This window comes from Halichoerus grypus, chromosome 13, assembly GCF_964656455.1.
Source record: "Halichoerus grypus chromosome 13, mHalGry1.hap1.1, whole genome shotgun sequence".
Lineage (NCBI taxonomy): Eukaryota > Metazoa > Chordata > Mammalia > Carnivora > Phocidae > Halichoerus > Halichoerus grypus.
In genome coordinates this window covers 60,078,041-60,098,336 of record NC_135724.1, presented here as the reverse complement: position 1 = coordinate 60,098,336, position 20,296 = coordinate 60,078,041, and the positions used below count along the sequence as shown (strand labels likewise).

At 43.5% G+C, this 20,296-nt stretch overlaps 1 protein-coding gene across 9 annotated transcripts in view; it reads right to left on the bottom strand.

The window, feature by feature from the left end:
* The window catches only part of MTCL1 (microtubule crosslinking factor 1), a 120,307-nt gene that overhangs the window by 49,574 nt on the left and 50,437 nt on the right, over window positions 1-20,296 (bottom strand). For 8 of the 9 annotated variants that reach the window (XM_036092496.2, XM_036092499.2, XM_036092497.2 and 5 more), the window contains exon 4: window positions 353-412. The exons of the other annotated variant lie outside the window; for it this stretch is intronic. In XM_036092496.2, coding sequence (XP_035948389.2) covers window positions 353-412 — 60 coding nt within the window. The remainder of the gene's footprint in view (window positions 1-352; window positions 413-20,296) is intronic. 9 annotated transcript variants of the gene reach the window in all.

The following is a 20,296-nucleotide window of genomic DNA, read 5'->3' as shown; positions in this document are numbered from 1 at the left end:
CAGTAGCTGTATTATTTTACTGTGTGAATGACTTTGAAGGCCAGAATACGTTTCACCAGTTGTGAGTACTACCAGAGAGCCCTGAATTACACCAAATTATGTTTCACAGAGTCCATTTGTTCTTGTCTTTCTTGAAGACGTCACCAGCTCATCAGTGTGAGAAACAAAACAGAGGAGCTGGTGGTTTAGAGTGAACGTTTTCACCCTGTGGAAGTTTTGAGTGAGTCCCCATTTTTTGGCAAGTAATGTTTCTTTGAATATTTTAAAGGCAATGCTAATGCTTTTGAGACAATTCAGAATGAGGTGATTGCCCCTTGAGGAGCTGTAACATGAGAAGGATCCCTCTGCTTACCTGGTTAAGGGTTTTCTTTTCTTTGTACGTTTCCCGGCTGCCTCTTCTTTTCAGGGAACTCTGAAATAGGTCCAAGGGACATTCTGTTACAGAGGGGTCACATGCAGGCACCAGGCTCACACCATCCCCACTGGTAGGGGATAAACACAATGGATGGAGGCGCTTTTTTTTTTCCACTGGAATCAAGGAACCACTTAGAGTCAATGTTTAAATGCTGTTGAATAGGCTTGGCTAGGCCTCTGAACCCTCATGATTGTATTTGGAGTATTCCTCAATTATTCAGTTTAATGAGAAGGGAGGGTGGTTTGGATAATTTGTGGATAATAGTGGAGGGAAGATGGTAGAAAATTTTGAAAACAGATATGTAATATTTCTGGAGCTGCTTTACCTTCCTAATTATGTTTTTTGGGGGCAAATACCAAAATTAATTGGTGCTTCCTGAGTGCCTATGGGTAAATGACCAGATAACACAGTGGTAGGAAGGGAGAGAAGGGTGGCCTGTGTTTATGGAGAAAACCTAATCCAGGTTGCAACGCAGCCCCCTTCAATTCATGACTAAACCTACATCTTCAAGTTCTTGTAAGTCCATAAGTTATTCATGTGACGTGGCTGTGGCTGTGTCCCTTCAGTGGGCTGGGTCCCTGCCTAGTTTTACATACGGTGCAGTGCACCTCTGCCTCCTATCAGCAAGAAATGTGTCTGAAATACAAACATGAATATAAATAAAAGGGCCAGGGATGTCTGAAATGGAATAGCAGGGAGCCAAGACAGTCCCTGCTAAAGTAAGCTATGAAGACTGAAAGAACTGGCCAGCAGATCGAGAAGCATCCTAGGGGGGAGACAAAAGTATGTGAAACCTGAAAAGATGAACGGAATCCTGAGATAAGCCAGGAGAAGGCGATTTGGAAAGTTTAAGACTTGCCGGCTCTCATTCAGACCCCAGCAAGCCTGTGAGTGGGAAGGGGTTCTCCCTGACAGCTGCCCCCTCCCCTCTGCAGCCTTGCCCTACATGAGGCACCAGGCACAGACCTGGAACCTTGGATCCTCTGGGAGTTCATCTCAAGGGGGCTCAGAGCCTCTCTGCACATTCCTTTGCTGCAACCCACCCTGCCCAAACAGCCTGGGAGGGAGGCTCCCACGCAAGTTACTTACATCAGGGTCAGACCTAAGGTAATGAATTCAGTTCTGTTTACATTCAAAGTGCCTCACTCACAGAAGGCCAGGGAGTGCCATTTACTGGATGAATTTCGGGGTTATGAAACAATTAAAATTCCAGCCGCCCCTTAGCCTCTAGGAGGCCAGAGCCCTGGAGAAAAAAACGGTAATTGAGAGAGGGTGAGAAGGTTACAGAATCAGCATGGAGTGTGGGTACTCCTGGGCCAGCCAAGGCAGGGTGTGTGGAAACAGATTGCTGAACCCCACTGCAGAAGCAGCTTTGTTTCCTTTAGCCTTTTTGGTAAAAGCAGGGCCAAACTACAAAGAGAACCAGCCTCTTCCAACAGGTTGTTAAGCCTGTCTTAAGAAGGGCTTGAGATTTACCATCCAGAGTCTGTAGGCTTTCCAAGATTCTTCACACTGCAACAAAGCAGTTTCTTTGATTGGAATGAGCTGAATGAGATGAACACTTCTGATGATTCACTAGAGAAGAGTTTCCATAAAGAAGCAGGGGAGAGAAACCATTCCCAAGGAAGGCTTCAGCCTATGGGATTTAATTCTGGGGCCCAGGTCAGTGCAGTGAGCCTGCGCTCTGCAAGCACCCGGCACTGCATCACGCTCCCCCAGTGAACGCAAAGGACGTTCTGCATACCCGAAAGGAAATCATCTGGAAGTCAGATGAAAGCCAGAAGTGGAGACAGGAGAATTATGGTGTTGCATCTGAGGGGGGTGGTAGGGGGAGGAAGGACCTGGGTGAGCCCTCCTGCTGGGAGGCAGCCAATGGGGAGCCTGTCTGTGCACAGATTCCTCCCACCCGCTTGATGGGTCTTTCCCCTTGCTGAGCCTTGAATGCAACTGCCTTGGAGTCCTGTGATCCTTCTAGCGAATCATGGAACAGGTGGGGGGCCGTGGGATCCCCAGCACAGATCCCAGTCACGGTTTCAACTACAATGAAAAACAACGCAAAGATTAAAGTTAACCAGAAATTGGCAGGACCTCTGTGAAAGAAACCATACAATTTTGGTGCTGGACATAAAGGAATGCTTGATGCTGTCCAAGGGAAAGACCCTATTTTATCAAGATGTCACATTTCTCCCACATCATTGTAAGTATGATGTCATACTAACCAAATTCCTCTTTCCTTCCATATATATAATGTAATATATACACAAAAAGTATTTATTAGTGTGTGTACACATACACACACACATATACTCACACACAAATGTTATTTGTGTATATGTGAGGGAGGTAAGAATATGGAAAGATTTGACACGACTCAAAAATTCATCTCAAACAGGGGCTGGGAAACTAAGGCCTTCAGGACAAATCACCCCACAGCCTGTTTTATAAATGGGTTTCGCTGGAACACAGCCTTGTGTATTACTGTCTATTTCTACTTTGTACTACAGAAGCACAGCTGAGTAGCAGTGACAATGGCCTGCAGAGCCCCCAGCATTTACTATCTGGCTCTTTTCAGAAAGTTTGCTGACCTCTGACCTAGAAAAATAAATTGGTAAAAACAGCCAAGAACACTTTGAAGAGGAAGAATAATGACAGTCCGTTTGCACTATTAGGTGTAGAAATACAATATAATGGTTTGGTGCTGGTACAAAAATAGTCAGATAAATGGAACAAAACAGAAAGCTCAGAAATAAATTTGAGAGTATATGAGATTTTAACAAGTGATACAGGTAGCATTTGAAAAATGAGGGAAAGAATGGGTTATTTGGTATATGCTGGAGAAACAATTGGCTAGCACAGGGAAAAAAAAAGCAAGATCAATACAAGGTATCAAAAAAAAATTCCAGATGAATTAAAAATCTAGATGTAAGGAATCATAAAGGAACAAGAAAGAAAAGGGACTAATTTCTGTTTGTTCTTGGGGCCTAGCCTTTATAAACACAGAAACAAAAGCCAAAACATCCAAGGAAAAGATTGATCAAGTGGATCGGTAAGATTTTAAATTTTTATGTATCCAAAAAAAAATTACAGTATTAAAAAGCAAATGACAAAATGGAAAAAAAAAGATTTTTCTAGTGCAAGACAGACAAAAGAGTAATATTTTGCAAGCAACAGGAAAACCACTTTAATTAAAGAATTAAAGGGCCAACAAACACATGATTACTAGCAACTGAAATAAAATATCATTTTTTCACTGAGAGGTTTACAGACCAAAAGACATATGACACCAAAAGACATATGCGTTAGCAAGTGTCCACAGAGGTGGGCACTTCCATCCAGATCAGTGAGAGTGGGGACTCCCACAGCATTTCAGGTAGGCAACTGAGCCAGGCAAATGCACACGTTGTGAGCTGAGAATTCCACTTCTGGAAAGAATCGGCTAAATTCCCATGACTAAGATGGCCTTGACTCACCCAGTGTTAATCCAGCATCTACTATGTTGCCTTGTCTGAGCAACAGAGTGACAAGTCCTTATTTCTAAGGAGCTGTCATGAGAGTGCGGAGAGTCAGACAATAAGAAAGGAAACAAGAACAAAATAATTTCTGCTGGCCTAAGGAAACATGCAGAGATACCGAGAGAAGATTTATGGGTAAGAATGCTGATCACACTACCTTTTATAATAGTGAGTGAGTACTGTGGAGGGTGTTAACATTATGTTTTTGAAGAATACTTAAAGATTCGGGAAATACAACGCATTAAAAGAAAAACACAGGTTGCAAACATCATGTATTTTGTAATTTCAATTTACATCTAATAAAATATAAATACAGATATGTTAGAAAAGCAGACTGGAGAAACAGATATCAAGTGTTAACAGTGTTCATCCTCAGGTGATAGAATTACGAGTGATTTTCATTTTCTTTTTTGTGGCTTTTTATAGTCTCCAAATTACCTACAGTGAATACTATTTCCTTTACAATTAAAAAAAAAAAAACATGAGGAAATTATTAAACAGGTCAGAGAAAAGAGGCCATCACTGATCTCCTATGTAGGATTGCAGTGGTGTTTTATCATAAATTATTTACCAGGTTCTTGGATCTCTTTCTGTAGGCTGACATTGTTTTTATTAGCCCAGCACTTCAGGTATAACCTATATATGTATAATCTATATGTATATTGTTTTAAAAGACCAGGAAACCCCCTGAGGAGTGAGGAAACCTGCCAGGTGCCCCACTGTACTGCAGGTCCCTGGCATCTGGCTCCCTCACCGACTGCCATGGGGTCACAAGGCCCCCAGCCTGGGGTACGGTGTCTTCCCAGGCTCACCTGCTGCGAGTCTCATCCAGGGCAGAGAGCTGAGTGCTTTGGGTATACTGGCCAAGGGACCCTGGGTGTAGGATGATTTGTGTGCACGTGATTCATGGCCAGTTCATTTCTCTAGATGATTCAGAGATCCAGTGGAGAATCTCTTCCAAGAAACAATAAGAAAAAGAGGAAAATGTTGACCATCAAATAAACTGAACCCAGAATGGGGGACTTGCCTGCTGATTCATTCGACTCTTTCTTTTTATTCTGGCCAACTGCCAGCAAATCAACTCTAAATTCCTATTAAAAGGGGGAAAACTTGAGTTTCTAACTCCAAATTGAATCCATCTAAGGCTGATGCATTTGCTGAGTACTGAAAATGATTAAATAAAATATGAAGTTAGGCAATTATTTGGACTTTCAAGTCATTTCTTAATGTTTCCTATTTTAAGTCAGCCAGTTTCTTCCAGGCAATTTCAGAAAAAAAAACAAGCATGCTCTCAATTGCTTAAGTGTTTCAGAGACAGGCTTTGGGCTTAAAATTTAGATTGGTAATAAAAAGAGTCAAAAATTAGGATGCTGTGAATCATGAGTGAGGATGGGAAGGAGGGTACAGATGTAGGCAGACGACTTTCAGAATTCTTACAGACCCTTATTATTTAGAAAGTTTTTTAAGTTTTTGGGGCTGATTTACAGCACACGTGCTTATAAAATCAGAGTAAGAAAATGAAGTGCATAGGCCTTCTTTCTGTTTAGGAGAAAGTTACCAAGATTCTCTCACCCACATTAGTCCTCACTTAAGTGTTACAAGATGTGAAGGATAAGACTTATTAGCTTCTCCTTCAGTTAGAAGCACCAGGTCCTGGCTGGTAGATACCTTTTACTCTTCCTTCTCTTCACTTGCCTCTAGACAAGTGGCTCCCAGGGAGACGGATTCCCATCACACCATTCAGCTGAAGTCTACTGCACACTGCTACACTGCAGGGCCCTGTAAACACAGCCCCCCTTGGATTCACACCCTCCATGGCCACAACTGGGCAGAAACACTTTCTCCTTGGCCGTTTGGGAGAATAATGATGGATATTTAACAATTACCATTTGTTGGGCACATACTCACTCCAGGGGCAATGCTAAACTCACCCTTCCTTCCTTTCCTTCCTTCCTTCCTTCTTCCTTCCTCCCTCCCTCCTTTTTTTCCTCCCTCCCTCCCTTTTAATTATGGGGCAGAGGGAGAGGGAGAATCTCAAGCAGACTCCCCGTTGAGTGTAGAGCCTGACATGGGGCTTGATCCCACGACCCTGAGATCATGACCTGAGCCGAAATCAAGAGTCAGATGCTCAATGGACTGAACCACTCAGGTGCCCCACTAAACTTCTTTATGTGTCTGATCTAATCTCATCCTCACAAAAGCCCTGAGAGGCATGCATTATTATCACTGATTAACAGATGAGAAAACACAGAAGTTAGGTGATGTTTCAAGATGCCACAAACTCAGAGATGGGGCTCCAACCTAAGCCTGACTCCACCCTCTCATTCACAGTCACAGCCCTGAGACCCTCCAGGCTGCCCTCTGTGCCTGTGACAGCCCAATCTGCCAATTTGGGCTGCTTTTCTTTTTGTTTTCTTGAGGTTTTTGAGCCCCAAATTGCTGAGTCTTCTCAAACAAAGAGTCTCTCCTTTCTCTAGCGAAAGAGCACAAAGAACTATTACCAGAATGGTTGCAAACTGCTATGCTCACGAGGTACCTCATGGCCATGAAATATTTGTTGGCACTGGGTTTCTGAGGATCTGAGGCTGCAGACAGCACAGGTCCTTATATGGAAAAGACAGAAACTATTATCAGAGGACAAAATACCACAAAGTAAGTGAGGAGAAGAGGAGACTATACTGAGACGCTCTGGCTGAAGAAGGGTATAGACATAAAAGTCAGAGTTGGTTTGGATCCCAGCACCCAAGGCAAAGAGGGAGAAGGCCAGAAGGAGAACAGCCTGGCCACAAGCCACACTGTCCAGGCTGCGAGACCCACCTGGGAGGGACAGAGACCACCAGCACACCCAGGCTGCCTACTAAATGCCACTTTCTCTTGGGAAGAGAACATGGTGATAAAAATGGCAGGTTGCTGCTTGTGCACATTTGGGCAACGTGACACATATTTGCTTTGCAGTAGGGGCTGGTTGATGCATTTTAAGCCCCAGAGACATTCATCCTGAGGCCTAGGAATTGGAAAATTGTGGCTAAAACATACTACAACACAGTAGTCTCAGCCAAACACAAAATAAATGAAACTGAAGGTGATAAAGCCACAGTGTAAATTATCATTAATATGCAAACAGAAAAAGGAAAATCATGACCATCGCAAGACCAAAACGATGATGGTACAAAAAAAAGATAAGGTGTCCTTCCCCCAAATTATAGGAATTCCCAGTGTGCACACATACATCTAGGCACTCAGCAACACCACCAAGCAGTACAGGAAATATTGAATTAGAATCTGTATTTCAGAAGCTTCTACGGACTCACCTAGTAGGTGACAAATAAGTGGCCCTTGGGCATTCATAAAAGTTGAAAATCTATAAAAATGTATACTATTTGCCAATCAGAACTGAAGATAAGGTTTGTGTCTTATTAATAATAATCTGTTCCTGGCTCCCACTGGTCTGGAAAAAATATAATAGTCCATTGAGAGAGGCAGGTTATTTTCCAGTCTAACAAAATAATACAAAAAAGTTAGAAGTACTTTGAAAAACAAAACAAAGCCGGGGTGCCTGGCTGGTGTGACTCTTGACCTTGGGGTCATGAGTTTGAGCCCCACACTGGGTGTAGAGCTTACTTTTAAAAAAGAAAAGCCAAAAAATACAAATAAATGATATATTAAAACATTGCTCCCTTTTCGGAGAAAATTGATCACTCATTTTTTTTCAGGTGCATGTAACATAAGAAAATATTTAGTACTTTGTTCAGCTTTTGAAAAAAAGAGCACATGAAAAAGTTCTGAATTACCTGTGGTATATTTCATAATAACCAGCCATAACACCCTTTGGACCTTCTAAATTGACTCTGAGTTACAGTTCTAAATAATAGAGTGTGCTATTATACTATTAAAATGTATGCACACATTTGTCAAAACTCAGTGAATATAAATTTAAGATCTGTGCATTTCAATATACATAAATTAACTCAAAAAAAAGTATAAGCAAAAATTAAGTTCTGGTTAATAATGTATATTTAAGGAAAGTGAATTGGTGCCTACATTTTCAAAAAAATAAGATGGGTTAATAGATAAATAGATGGCTAGATAAATATATAAATCATCAAGTATTGTAAAATGTTAATGCAGAATTTAGATGGTGAGTATACAGGTGTTCACTATATGTTTGAAAATTTCCATAGTGTTGGAAAAAAAATTATGCACATAAATACCCAATTTCACTGAAAACAGTTGATATAATATTATACAGCCATTAAAAATTATGATTACTAAAAATCTAAAGTTTAAATAAAGTTAAAATACTAAAGTTTTTCATAAAATGCCAATCTTTGAGATGTAGGATAAAAACATTAATTATCTCATCAAGATTAAATACTTTTGTCTTTGAAATATTTAGAAGCAAATACACTAAAATGCTAACAGATCTTAGCAATCGGCAGCAGCATTACAGGTGACTTCATGTTTTTCCTTATGTATTTTTTTTATTTCTCTCTAACAGTCAAAATGATTATATATTACTTTTTCAAATCAGAAAAATCCTTATATTTTAAGGATAAGAGAATTGACCCAAAATGCAAACACACCCACTAAACCTAATACTATGTTTTTTTGGCCTGGTCTCCCCTGGAAGCAAGGCACAAGACTGATGGACCTTCAGCCCTCAAGTGAGACTGAGAGGAAATTAAGCTAAGGGATTAGCCCCCAGGCAGGATTAGCTCTGTGCTGCTGGAGATCATCAAACATATTTTCACACAGAGGACAAAGGAGGGCCTAATAGACATCTGGGGATAGCAAATGGATCTGAGATTCTAATCACCTCCCCAGGGGAAGGCTTCCTCTTGGAGAGGCTCCCTGACCAAGCCGAGGCTGACTTGCTGACCCGCGTCTGTCCTGGAGGCACTGCTCAGTTCCTTTAATCATCCACCCAAGGCTCTGAAATCTAGAAAGCATCCCTGCCTAGCATTCTGCATAAAGCCAATCCTGCCCCTTTGGTAAATCATCTGCAATTCTCATCTCCAAACCAGAGCACCTTGGATTTCCACCTCTAACACCAAGGCACATTCTTCAGTGATTGGAGGGGAGACTGGAGATGCTTACCCCAGTTTCGTGACTTCTATGGAGCCAAAGCCCTCTCTATTCCCTGTTAGTCTGCACCACCGTTTGGGGGACTGCAGAGGATTCAATTACGCAAGACAGTCACTGAGCTTCGGGGTGAGGGGCAGGATGCTACTTGCTCTTGCAGCATGAGAAACCCCTCGGGGCCTAGGAGCTGTTGGGACACTGTTGGAAGGGGCTGGCTACCCCTGCCTTCTGAGGTGGGCCAGCCAGTGAGCACAGGGAAAGAGACATGCTTCCAGCAGATTGTAACCTGGGAGGAACAGAACATCACGGCAGGAATAGTGGCCCCTGGCTAAGGACAGGCACAGAGCAGAGCAGAGGGAAGGCCCTGGGTCGGAGCAGCATTCTGTGGAAGAAAGCAGACAGCCCTGGGTTCCGGGGAGTAAGAGCAAGGAAGCCAGTTTTATCAGCTGTGGTGCTGTCTTCTGTGAACACACGGTAAAGAAGCTTGACACCCAAACCATGCATATTTCTGCTGGCATCTCATATCCATGAGACTGAACACCCAGACTGCTTAAAAACACAATCGGCTACCAGAGCAGGTGTGTCCATGCAGCCCTCAACAGTGAAAGCAGAGCGGCCACCTGCAAAGTCCTCACTTCAGACTCTGACAGTGACAGTGGCCATGTCACAGAGGCCAGGAGCAAACATATTCTTTATTTGGACTCGCAACAGCCTTTTGTTAGGATGGCTCCTCCCGGGGCTGTATGTAAATCATTTGTGCAATCAAACCAGATCCTAATGGCTTCTGAGTTGACAGAGGACAGAGGCTTAATCAGGAAGCACCGTCTGCCTGCAAGCTCATCCTGCTTCCTTCTCTGATGCAGCTTCGGGGCCGCAACCCACTGGGAAGATCACTCATCTCTGACAAGCCTGTGTGCCTGCTTCTGAGCTCTCGCTTGTCCCAGGGTGAGAGCAGATGTCCCTGGGTCCCTCCAACCTTCAGACCCTCAGATTCTCGTCTTCAGCAAAATCACTCCCCACCACAGCAGCCTGGGTTGGGAAGCGTGGGGAGGAGAAGGGGAGACCACACATGCCCACGTCACCTTACCTCTCACACTCTCCAGGACAGACAGGCATGACGGTAACCTTGCGAAGCTTCCCTGATGCAGCCAAGGATGTGTGTGTGTGGCAGGGGAGGTGTTGTCTCTAAAGTGCAGGGACAACTGGGGGCTGAGGTGTCTTTGCTTTGCCCAACAGCCCTCCGTTTAGACATCTCTGGCCCCTCGGGTTCACCAGAGCAAGTTCCTGCACTTGGTGGGACGGCGCCATGTGTCCATCCTCCTCACACCACCAAACCTTACACAGGTCACAGAAGGAAAGTCACAACCAGGTGCCGGCCCCTCCACTCCCGCCTGCCTGGCCAGCGCCGCACATCAACTGGGTGGGGGGGGCCCACAGTGCATCAGAAAATTAGCTGGCACTCACAGAAAGAGTCCTCTAGAGGTTTAAGTAACTAGTGTGCAAATGGGAAAATACCAGTGGAAAGGTCTTGTTTCATCCCAGCGGATGTCCACTGACTTTTTCTGTGTGCCACTTAGCTCACACTTCCACAGGGTTTTGGTCACGCATCTCTGTACTCCACTAATTCACTCTAACTCTCCTTTTAGGCATTTTATTTCTTCCTTTACCATCTGCAGTACCTACACCTGAGAGCTCTCAGAGTTGAATGTGTAATTTCAATGGTGTTTTTAAGTAGGCACTACACCCAGTGTGGAGCCGAAGATGAGACTTGAACTCATGTCCCTGAGATCATGACCTGAGCTGAGATCAAGAGTTGGGTGCTTAACCGACTGAGCCACCCAGGTGCCGCCCTCCATTGGCTTTAAAAAGCTTTCATAGTATGGCTTTAGAGAAACTTCACAAATTTGAATAAGTTTTTTGTATTCCAAGATTGGTCCACATCTTCATGAATTTTTAGTTTTCCAGCAAGCATATGAAAACATGTATGTTATGTGTGTAAAAGGGAAAGGTGGGCAAAGACCATGGGCATTCATGTCCAAATCCAGGCACATCACTGGTAGTCTGTGACCCTGGGCTAGTTCCTTGAACTCCTGGTACCCCAATTTCCTTATTTAAAAGTGGTAATAATATAATACCTATTTTAGATAAAGGTTTCTTGTAAGGACTAAAGGAGATAATATGCTTAATAAGTGATTGTCATAGCCATGAAAAGCAAACATTAGCTAACCAATTATAATTCTTTTCTTGATTAATATTTTCAGATGCTAATCATCTTTTTTTCCCCCAAAGTAGAGCGCAAAAACCATTGTTATTCATTCCGGCTTTCTTCTTTCTACGGCAGCAAAACCAATGTTCACAAAAATGTCTTTTTCAGGCTTCATGAGAGATGTATGCTTGCAGCGTCAACTGTGTGGTTTCCTTATATTCTTTTTTTTTGCCTGTGTAATAGAAATGGGCTATTTTAGAACTTTCAATTCGTATCACAGGTCACCTAAAATCTTGCTATGGTCTGTTACCGAGTCACAGAGGAAATTTTAACTTAGAAAGAAATTCTCTCCCACTCTGAGTAGATGGTACTTCTATCATTTCAGGGAGTGAGTAGGTCAGATTTCCCACCACGCACTTATGCGTGCCAAGAGCCACCAGCAAAGATGTGAAGGATGAGTCCAACCATGAGGATAAAAATGAGGACACATGCTCTCCCTCCCCATCAGATCCTATCAGAGCCTAACTCTCAGAGGGAGGCACTCCTCTTTGTGACCAACAAGGGTGTTCTTTGACATATTAACATAAAGTGAATAATTAAGCTGAGGGAGATGGGCGGAAGGGAGGGATAAGGCAGAGCATGAAGCAGGGGACAGGGAAATCAAGAGAAAAGAGATCATGAAAGCTCTTCCGGGGGCCCCTGGGTGGCTCAGTCAGTTAACTGTCTGCCTTGGGCTCAGGTCATGATCCTGGGGTCCTGGGATGGAGCCCCATGTGTTGGGCTCCCTGCTCAGCGGGGAGCCTACTTTTCCCTCTTCTCCCCGCTGTGCTTTCTCACTATCTCTGTCTCTCTCAAATAAATAAACTTTAAAAATCTTTTTAAAAATTTTTAAAAAAGGAGAAAGTATGTGTAGAAGCTGAAATGCAAGGTAGCACAGAAGCAGCAGTGATGACCAGTGGTGCAGACGCAGCCTTCAAGGGGCAGGCTTTCCCTGCACACCCACCCATCCTGTGTCATCCTCTTTTCTCACGCTCACTTCCCCTTCTCATCTGTCTCCAGAGCCTCAGATCTCATGTCTGTTAGCCACACATGGAGGGTCCCCACTTGGTACCCTTCTGCCACACCCTGTACCCTTTCTGTAGATACCTTCTCATTCCTCCGTTTTGGCTGCTGTCTCCGGCCCTGCGAGGGAGGGAGGGGTCCCCAGAGCCCCCTCCTCTGTCCGCCAAGAAGGGAAGCCATGCGCTTTTCATCAACCCCTCCCTCCTTACCCCACATCTGTAACATGCCATCCACTGCCCATAATCGCTTGCATTTGTCCTTCTCTCCTGCAGCTAAGAGAAGACTAGATCACTGCGGCCATTCTGTTGGAAGGCTCCTTGGTGGTGATGCCCCCTCTTCAAGCCACATTCAAACTAATTAGTAAGGTTTTCTTGGGGTGGGGGGCACAGTGATACCTCCATCTTGTTGACATGTCCCCTGTGCATTTGCTGGGTGGCTGCCTTGGGCTCGTGGACCACACACTTTGTGTCTGCGGCATCCACAGGCAGGAGGGCAGATTTAACTACCCAGACTGCACAACACAGCACCAGGGACTGGTCTTCATGGCAGCAAGTGGATGCCATTCATTGATGGGGCCTGTCACCTTCTCTTTGAAAATCTCAACCTCCAGAGAGATACCTTTTAAAAACACCAATTATCAGAGACGCAAGTGGATACTTGCTCAATAATGTTTACTGCATCATTATTCACAACAGCGAAACGATGCAAGCAATCCAAGTGCCCAGATGAACGGATAAACAAACTATGAGGTGATCATACAACGGGATGTTATTCAGCCATAAAAAGGAAGGACATTCTGATACACGGATGAATCTTGAAAACGTGGTATGTGAAATTAGCCAGACAAAAAAAGGAAAAATACTGCATGATTCCACTTACATGGGATACCTAGATTAGGCAAATTCATAGAGACAGAAAGTAGAACAGAGGTTACCAGGGGTTGGGTGAGGGAGGAATGAGGAGTTACTGTCTAATGGATGCAGAGTTTCTGTTTGGGATGATGGAAAGTTCTAGAAATAGTGGTGTTAGCTGCACAACACTGTGAATGTCTCCAATGCCACTGAACTATATATACTTAAGAAGGATAAAAATGGTAAATTTTATGTTATGTATATTTCAGCACAGTAAAAAAAACAAAACTATATCTAAAATAGTCTAAGAGCCATAACAAAGCACTCCAAACAAACCTCTAGCTATGGACCGCTATAGCTTATATTTTGGGTGTCACTATAAGATCTTGTGATTTATTTCATTTTCCATGTGTACAATACTATAGATTCTCTCTCTCCTTTTATGGCAAAGAAGCTAAGATTCACTAGTACTGTTTTCAATCTGTAAAATACACATTCAGACGGATTCAAACTGTTTATAAATGTTTTGAAGGCAACTTTTAAACAGTGACCAAAGCTTTAGCAAGTTTCTTCTCCAGAGCCTAGCTTTTTTTTTAAACAATGGCACATTTTAAAATTGTATTTTATTATATCACCAAAGGTAGTTTTTCCTCTATTGATATTTTAAGTCCATACATTTTAACCAACTACTACATGCAGGCTCTCTTCATAAGAAATGCATAATTTCTCTGTAGTCATAACTTATTTGTGGAAAAAAAAATTCTCAAATTTATCAGAAAATATGGATTTTTTTCATAGAGGTATCAAATCTTAAAACTTGTTGGAAGCAATGCAGGAGTATCTTCTACAATCCTTTATGTTTGTTTTTTGCATATATACACAGAAATACATTGCTTCTTATGGAAATATGGGAAGGAAAAAGAATGAAAGGAGAAAGCAGCTGGAAAGACTGGAGGTAAGACAGAGGGAGGAGACCAGGGAAAAGCGCAAGCATTGTGTTCTGTCCCTAGACAGAGCTCTAGCTGACCCGCTACTTTATTAGCCCGTGTCAACTGATAGGTCAGGACCCTGACACTTGCTTTCTGGTGGGTCAGCAGGGCAAACGCGGTGACGTGACAAGACACCCAGCAAAGGACCGCCATCCAGAACATCAGGTAGTTTAGCAAACTCGCTGCTTGTGTTCTGCATCTAATAACTTGTTCCCCTAGAGCCAAACACCTTATATTCGAGGTCTGACCTCCTCATAACACCTCTATGAGGTGGGGGTTATTATTCGCATTTCATATGTGAGGGAAAGTAACTTACCCATCCCCACAGGTGGGACTTGAACCTGGGCTCTCCACAGAGCTGAGCTGCCTCTCTGATGAAGGAGCTCAGATGCAAAGGGGGTCAGAGTCCCTGGTGGGCCACTCAACTCCATGCTGACTGTGCTCACGTTCCAGGTGGACCAGAAGAGTATACAACAAAAAATAATGCTGTGCCCTTGATATTTTGGGGGATCAAAAGGGGGCAAAGTGGTGGCTACGCACTCCTTGCCCCACTAGAGTCACTTCACGTTTATCAGTCCTTTGTAATGAGAGCAGAGCCAGCCTCTGAGGACTCAGGGGCCCTAGAAGCACGAGCACTTCAGGGTCCCCTGCAGAAGCTGGAATCCCAAACACGCTACCGTCCTCTCAATCGGGACACCCACAGCTCACCATTGTGCCTCCCACTCTGCCCTCCTCAAGCCTGGGCACCCTGCAGACCCGAGTCTAGTGTTCTCTGGGTTACCGGTGAGCACAAAACACCTACGTAACAACACTTTGTCATTTATGGACACAATACTCTTCTCTGGAAATTTATGCCAATTACATGCTTCTTTAGAAATCCTGAGTTTGAGAAGACAACCTTCTTTTAATAAGGGTCTCACCATGGTGTTCTGCTTTTTAAACGTCTTTTCTTCCCAGGAGACTGTTTCCACACTGGGACAAATGAGAACCTCTTCAACTCCCCCATTAGAAGGGTCACAGACGGTCCTGGGGGTGAGGGGAAGCAGTCTCACGTGAATTAAGAGCACAGAAAGAACAGGAGAAAGAACCCTTTATCCTGTGCATTCTTGGCTGCATGGAAGAAATCATAAGGAACTCTTGAACCTCAAGGAGTCTATTTCCCTCAGTCTTTGAAGTCAACAGTATTCCTTCAGAATTCCTCCTGAACTTGGCTCCCCAGGATAGCCAGAGACCAGCGAGGGCCTAAGGATGGATACAAGTGCTGAGCTCCAGGAAGAATCCTGAAAACACACCACAATTTTCTTCCGCCTGGAGAAGCAAAGCAGCAGCATTCACTTTTAGAACTTTGACCACAAAGGTGCACTTTACAGAAAGGCTTGTCAGACGCTATCCATGAGTTTAAAAGCACTCGGCTAATTTGTGTGTGTGATCTACTTAAGTCTTTCCACTCAAAGGCAATTTTTCTCCCAAAGTGATCCCAAATGCAGATTACAAAACAATAGCAATGCCCCTTAACTTACTCCCCCATCCCTTTCAACCTTTTATTCTTCTGTTCCTCTATGATTACTATCCTGGACTGGTATTCTCGAGGAGGCATTTCAACTATTTTGTACTGTCTGCAATAAATGGAGAAAAAGAGGAGGAGTTTTTTGAGAGAAATCTACAAGGTTGGTATATTCAGCCCTCTTCATCTGTTTTGAACCCTACACCTGGTTTCCCTGGCTCTCCCCACGATCTGCAATAATAGAGTTTTGTTTCCTCAGGCCACTTATCATTGTCTACCTATTGTGTGATCACAAGCACCTAACAGCCAAGAATTCACAATTCATTGAGGTCCCCTGGCTCTTGAGAGGTGAACGAGTGCCTAAATACATAATAAACATTAACAATTTTCAGAAAAACTTCAAAAGCACAAAGTAACACAATCATAGCTCAAGTAAGACCAGACTTCTATAGACTTATCAAGTGTTTAATTAGTATCCTAAGGCAGAGTGCCAAGCTCATCATAGATGAGATCAATCAACCTGAAAAAGTTATCCATTGTCTTTACTCCAGATCCTACAGATTAACAAAAACCCAGGTGATGGGCTCTGCTGTCATGTGTATCTTCACCTAGAAAATGGGAAGTGAGCCACAGTTAGATAACAGGAAAAATCTCTCTGGTGTTGTTTAGCATCATTCTTTTTTTTTTTTTTTTTTTTAAGGATTTTATTTATTTTATTATTTATTTGACAGAGAGAGACACAGCGAGAGAGGGAACACAAGCAGGGCGAGTGGGAGAGGGAGAAGCACACTTCCTGCTGAGCAGGGAGCCCGATGTGGGGCTCGATCCCAGGACCCTGGGATCGTGACCAGAGCCGAAGGCAGACGCTTAACGACTGAGCCACCCAGCTGCCCCGGCATCACTCTTGAAGAAAGGATTAGCAGAGTGGGTGCTACCATCTAGATTATGAGTCGCTATTGAAAAAACTTCCTTTTATCTTTCTTGGATAAAAAGCTGACAAACCAGTCTTTAAACCCTTGTTTAGCCAATTCCATAGTTATAAAACCGATTAAAGAAAGAATATTTCTATCAAATGAACATGTACATTTTATTAATAATACCAAAACAATAAAAGTAGGAAATAATAGCATTTAATACAGTAAAAACATACTCCTTTTAAAGAACTATGACACTTTATCAGACTCCCTGTATTAGAAGACAATATTCCACTGAGATACGTGATGTGTGATAAATATATATTTGGTCTTCACTGGTATTTGGTCTTTTTAGTACAGACCTTGGAATTTCCTAAATGACAAGAGCCATAAAGATGTGTTGATATTCATAATAAACCCCTATCAACCACACCCAAGTTTATGTTAATGAGGTGACTTTTGGAAAGCTCCTAGATCATCTAAGGGGATCTTAGAAGAACCAACCATGTAATAAGAGGACTTTCAGTCCCATCCTCAGACCTTCAGGAAGGAGAGAAGGGCTGGAGAGGGCCAGTGATCAACCAGTCATGTCTATATAATGAAACCTCCATAAAAACACAAAAGGATGGGGTTTGCAAAGCTTCCACAAGATTTGGAGAGAGCAGTGTGCCCTGAGAGCATGGAAGCACCTCACCCTTCCCACATAGCTCGCCCTATGTATCTGGCTATTACTGAAGTATATCCTCTTATAATAAACCGATAATCTAGTAAATAAGATGTTTCTCTGAGTTCTGTGAGCCGCTCTAGCAAATTAATCAAACCTAAGGGCGTTGTTGGAACCTCTGATCCACAGCTGGGTGGTCAGAAGCACAGGTACCTGGCCTTGTGATGGCATCTGAAGTGAGGAGGGGCGGGGAGGGCAGTCTTGTAGGACTGAGCCCCTAACCTGTGGGATCTGACGCTATTTCCAGGTACAGAGAATTAATTGTTTGGTGGGATGGATATCAGAATTGGTGTCAGAATCAAATCCTCAGAAATCATTTCAAAAATGCAAATGACCTCTTTTTACTAAATGTGTACCTCCAGACACACCTTTGTGTCCTGCAGCATTTTGTGGGTTAGAACCTGAGGGCATAACTATTTCCTGTCACATGCCCTTGGGACTTCCAAGATCTTCCATGGGCAGTAATATTCATATTTTACCTGCTTCCAGGTGTCCCTGATCCCTGGCCTTCTCTAGGTTTGTCACTGTCCCATATTTCCTGTGAATCGGCAGTTACAAAGTCAACTGGGGGTTGTCCTGGTCACCAGGACACAAGTCTTTAGTTCCTACAGTGACTGTTTGCTATTCGGGCATCCTCAGGGAAGGAGGGGTTCCAGGGATATAAAAGATTTCCAGGGACATAACACTTTCAGGGGAAAGTGTAGAAGCTAAAGCTTCAAACAATAAATTAATAGAGTTAATCATTAGAGGTAACTATGAGGTTCTAGAATCCAGGAAGTTTGGAACCTAGTAGGAGAGCATGGTGGTGGCCCACAGGCCTCAGTAATGGGAAAGCTAGTATTTCTGATTTCCAGTTACTCTTTCAGAAAATATATTCTGCTTTTCCTGCTTTCTTAAATGGAATTTACAGAATACAGGTCAACCCTGTCCTCGTGTCTGGGGTTCCATTACCAACTTTTTGGGGGGGACTCTGCCATGGGCTCTCTGGCTGACTATAAGCTGGGGCCAACTCACTCCTAAGAGGAGACCTTGCCCACCAAATGCATCACTTGGCATTCCAACAGCCTCTTTGGGGCTTCAGAGCTTTTTTTTTTAAGCACTCTGGAGTTTTTGACCATGTTTCAGATGTGTAAAGCTGACAACACCTGAATTTCAGATAAGGGTTTTTCCTCCTAAAACATTGCCTCTATCCTTCCATATTGCTGAAACTCTACATAATGAGAACCTGAATCTCTTGCCGCTGAGATATATATATTCTTTTTCCTGGCTAGCTACAGCTGAAATCTCACACCGTTCCATAATGGAAATGTGACAAGGGCCAGAAGTCACCAAACTGCCTTATCACCTCCAGAAAGTCCAGTGACCCTACAAAAGGGACCACAGCACTCATGTGCTAAAGCTCAAGCATCCCACTCCTGGGACAGAGGTGTCTGCCCTCACTCCTTGCCTGCTCATTCTAATTCTGAATACATGTCTAACAAAATTAATGAAAATAATCGTATTTGTGTGATGTTTCATGACTTGCTGTATAACCTCTACCTCAAGCCCTGTTCCACGCACAACTCCCTGTGAGCTCATCTTCGGTGGACTTTATAGGACTGTATTCTCGCCCAAAGGTGACTGCCTTTCAAAGGTGCCTTAGACATTAAAAATAGTCATGACCCATCACAAAATAGGTCAGGTTATCCTGGGGGCTCCAGGGAGATGTCCTGGAATACTAAGAAGCCTCACTGGCGTCAGGAGGCTTTTCTGGGACAGAGCTGGTTCCAGGGAAAGCGAGGAGAAGGGCATGAGATGCCCATGAAGCGTCCTTGATGGGATAGAATGTTTGCTTGGTTGTCACTCGCTCATCAAGAGGAACAACTGCACTCTCTGCAAGTATCAGGACTGCAGAATTACTTTGCCACCACCCCACCACTTCCTAAATTTGCGCTTGACAAGCAAAGATCATCAAGGACTAAATATCAGGTTTTTTGGCCCATGTGGGAGTTTTCATACAAAACAAAAGGATAAAAACCAAAGCCCCAAAAGCACTTGCGACCCTGGCGTCCGAAGGCCTGAGTCCTGGACCTTGTCCTGCCACTTGTTGGTGTGATGTCAGGCAAGTCCCTTGGCATTCCTGAGTCACATCTCCCATGGGTAGACCAGTTAGCTCTTGACTCACAGAGTGAAAGTGCATGAGGAGCAAACAGCCTGGGGCATAGACACACTTGGTGTTACTCGAATATGCTGTCTCCTTCCGCAGCCTCTCAACACAAAGCTACCTAGGGACTGTAATGTTTTCAGTGACTTTCAAGTTAAGTGCTTCCCTCCCCAATAGGAGTAAATGGTACTCAAAGCCAGGGGGGTAGGGAGCGGGGCTCTTTGATATTGTCAGATAGAAAGGACCAAAGAGAGCTGGGGGCAGAATTAGGGAGAGTTGTTTTTTTTCAGGTGAGGTCCATCTGCAAGCTATTTTCTTCCCACCAAAAACCCTGAAAAACTAAACCCCGTTTCCACAAATACTCCTATGCTTCACACATCAGAGAGACAGAGGCAGAGAGAAATGAAGAACAAGAGAGCACACAAGATGCAAAGAAAGGGGGGAGGCAGTATCAGGTAGCAGGCCTTCTGCAGAACTACCTGCGTCTGCACTACAGCTATGAGCAACCAGAGTGGCTTTGGCTATGGGAATATATACCAACTAAAAAATATGTAACCATTCTTGATGGAAATGTTACAACATGATTTGGTTGGGTTTTCCCTCTGACATTACTGGTATTTCATTATCGAGCACTTGATAGGTTTACTTTGGTCGTTCCAGGTAAGCCTGTCTTCATTATTCTAGTACGTTCTAAAACCAAGGGCAAGGGCTGAGTCATCCACTGCCTCCATACTCCCAGCGGCACCTGGTGGGATGTTATGCACACAGGAGATATTTTATAGACGATTGTTTAAAGTGGGGGAGACATCTTTTTCAAGCAGTTGCTTCACACGGTCTGCAGGAAAAGCAATAGGATTTTCAAATCGTTTGAAATAAGAGTTTCTATATATTTTA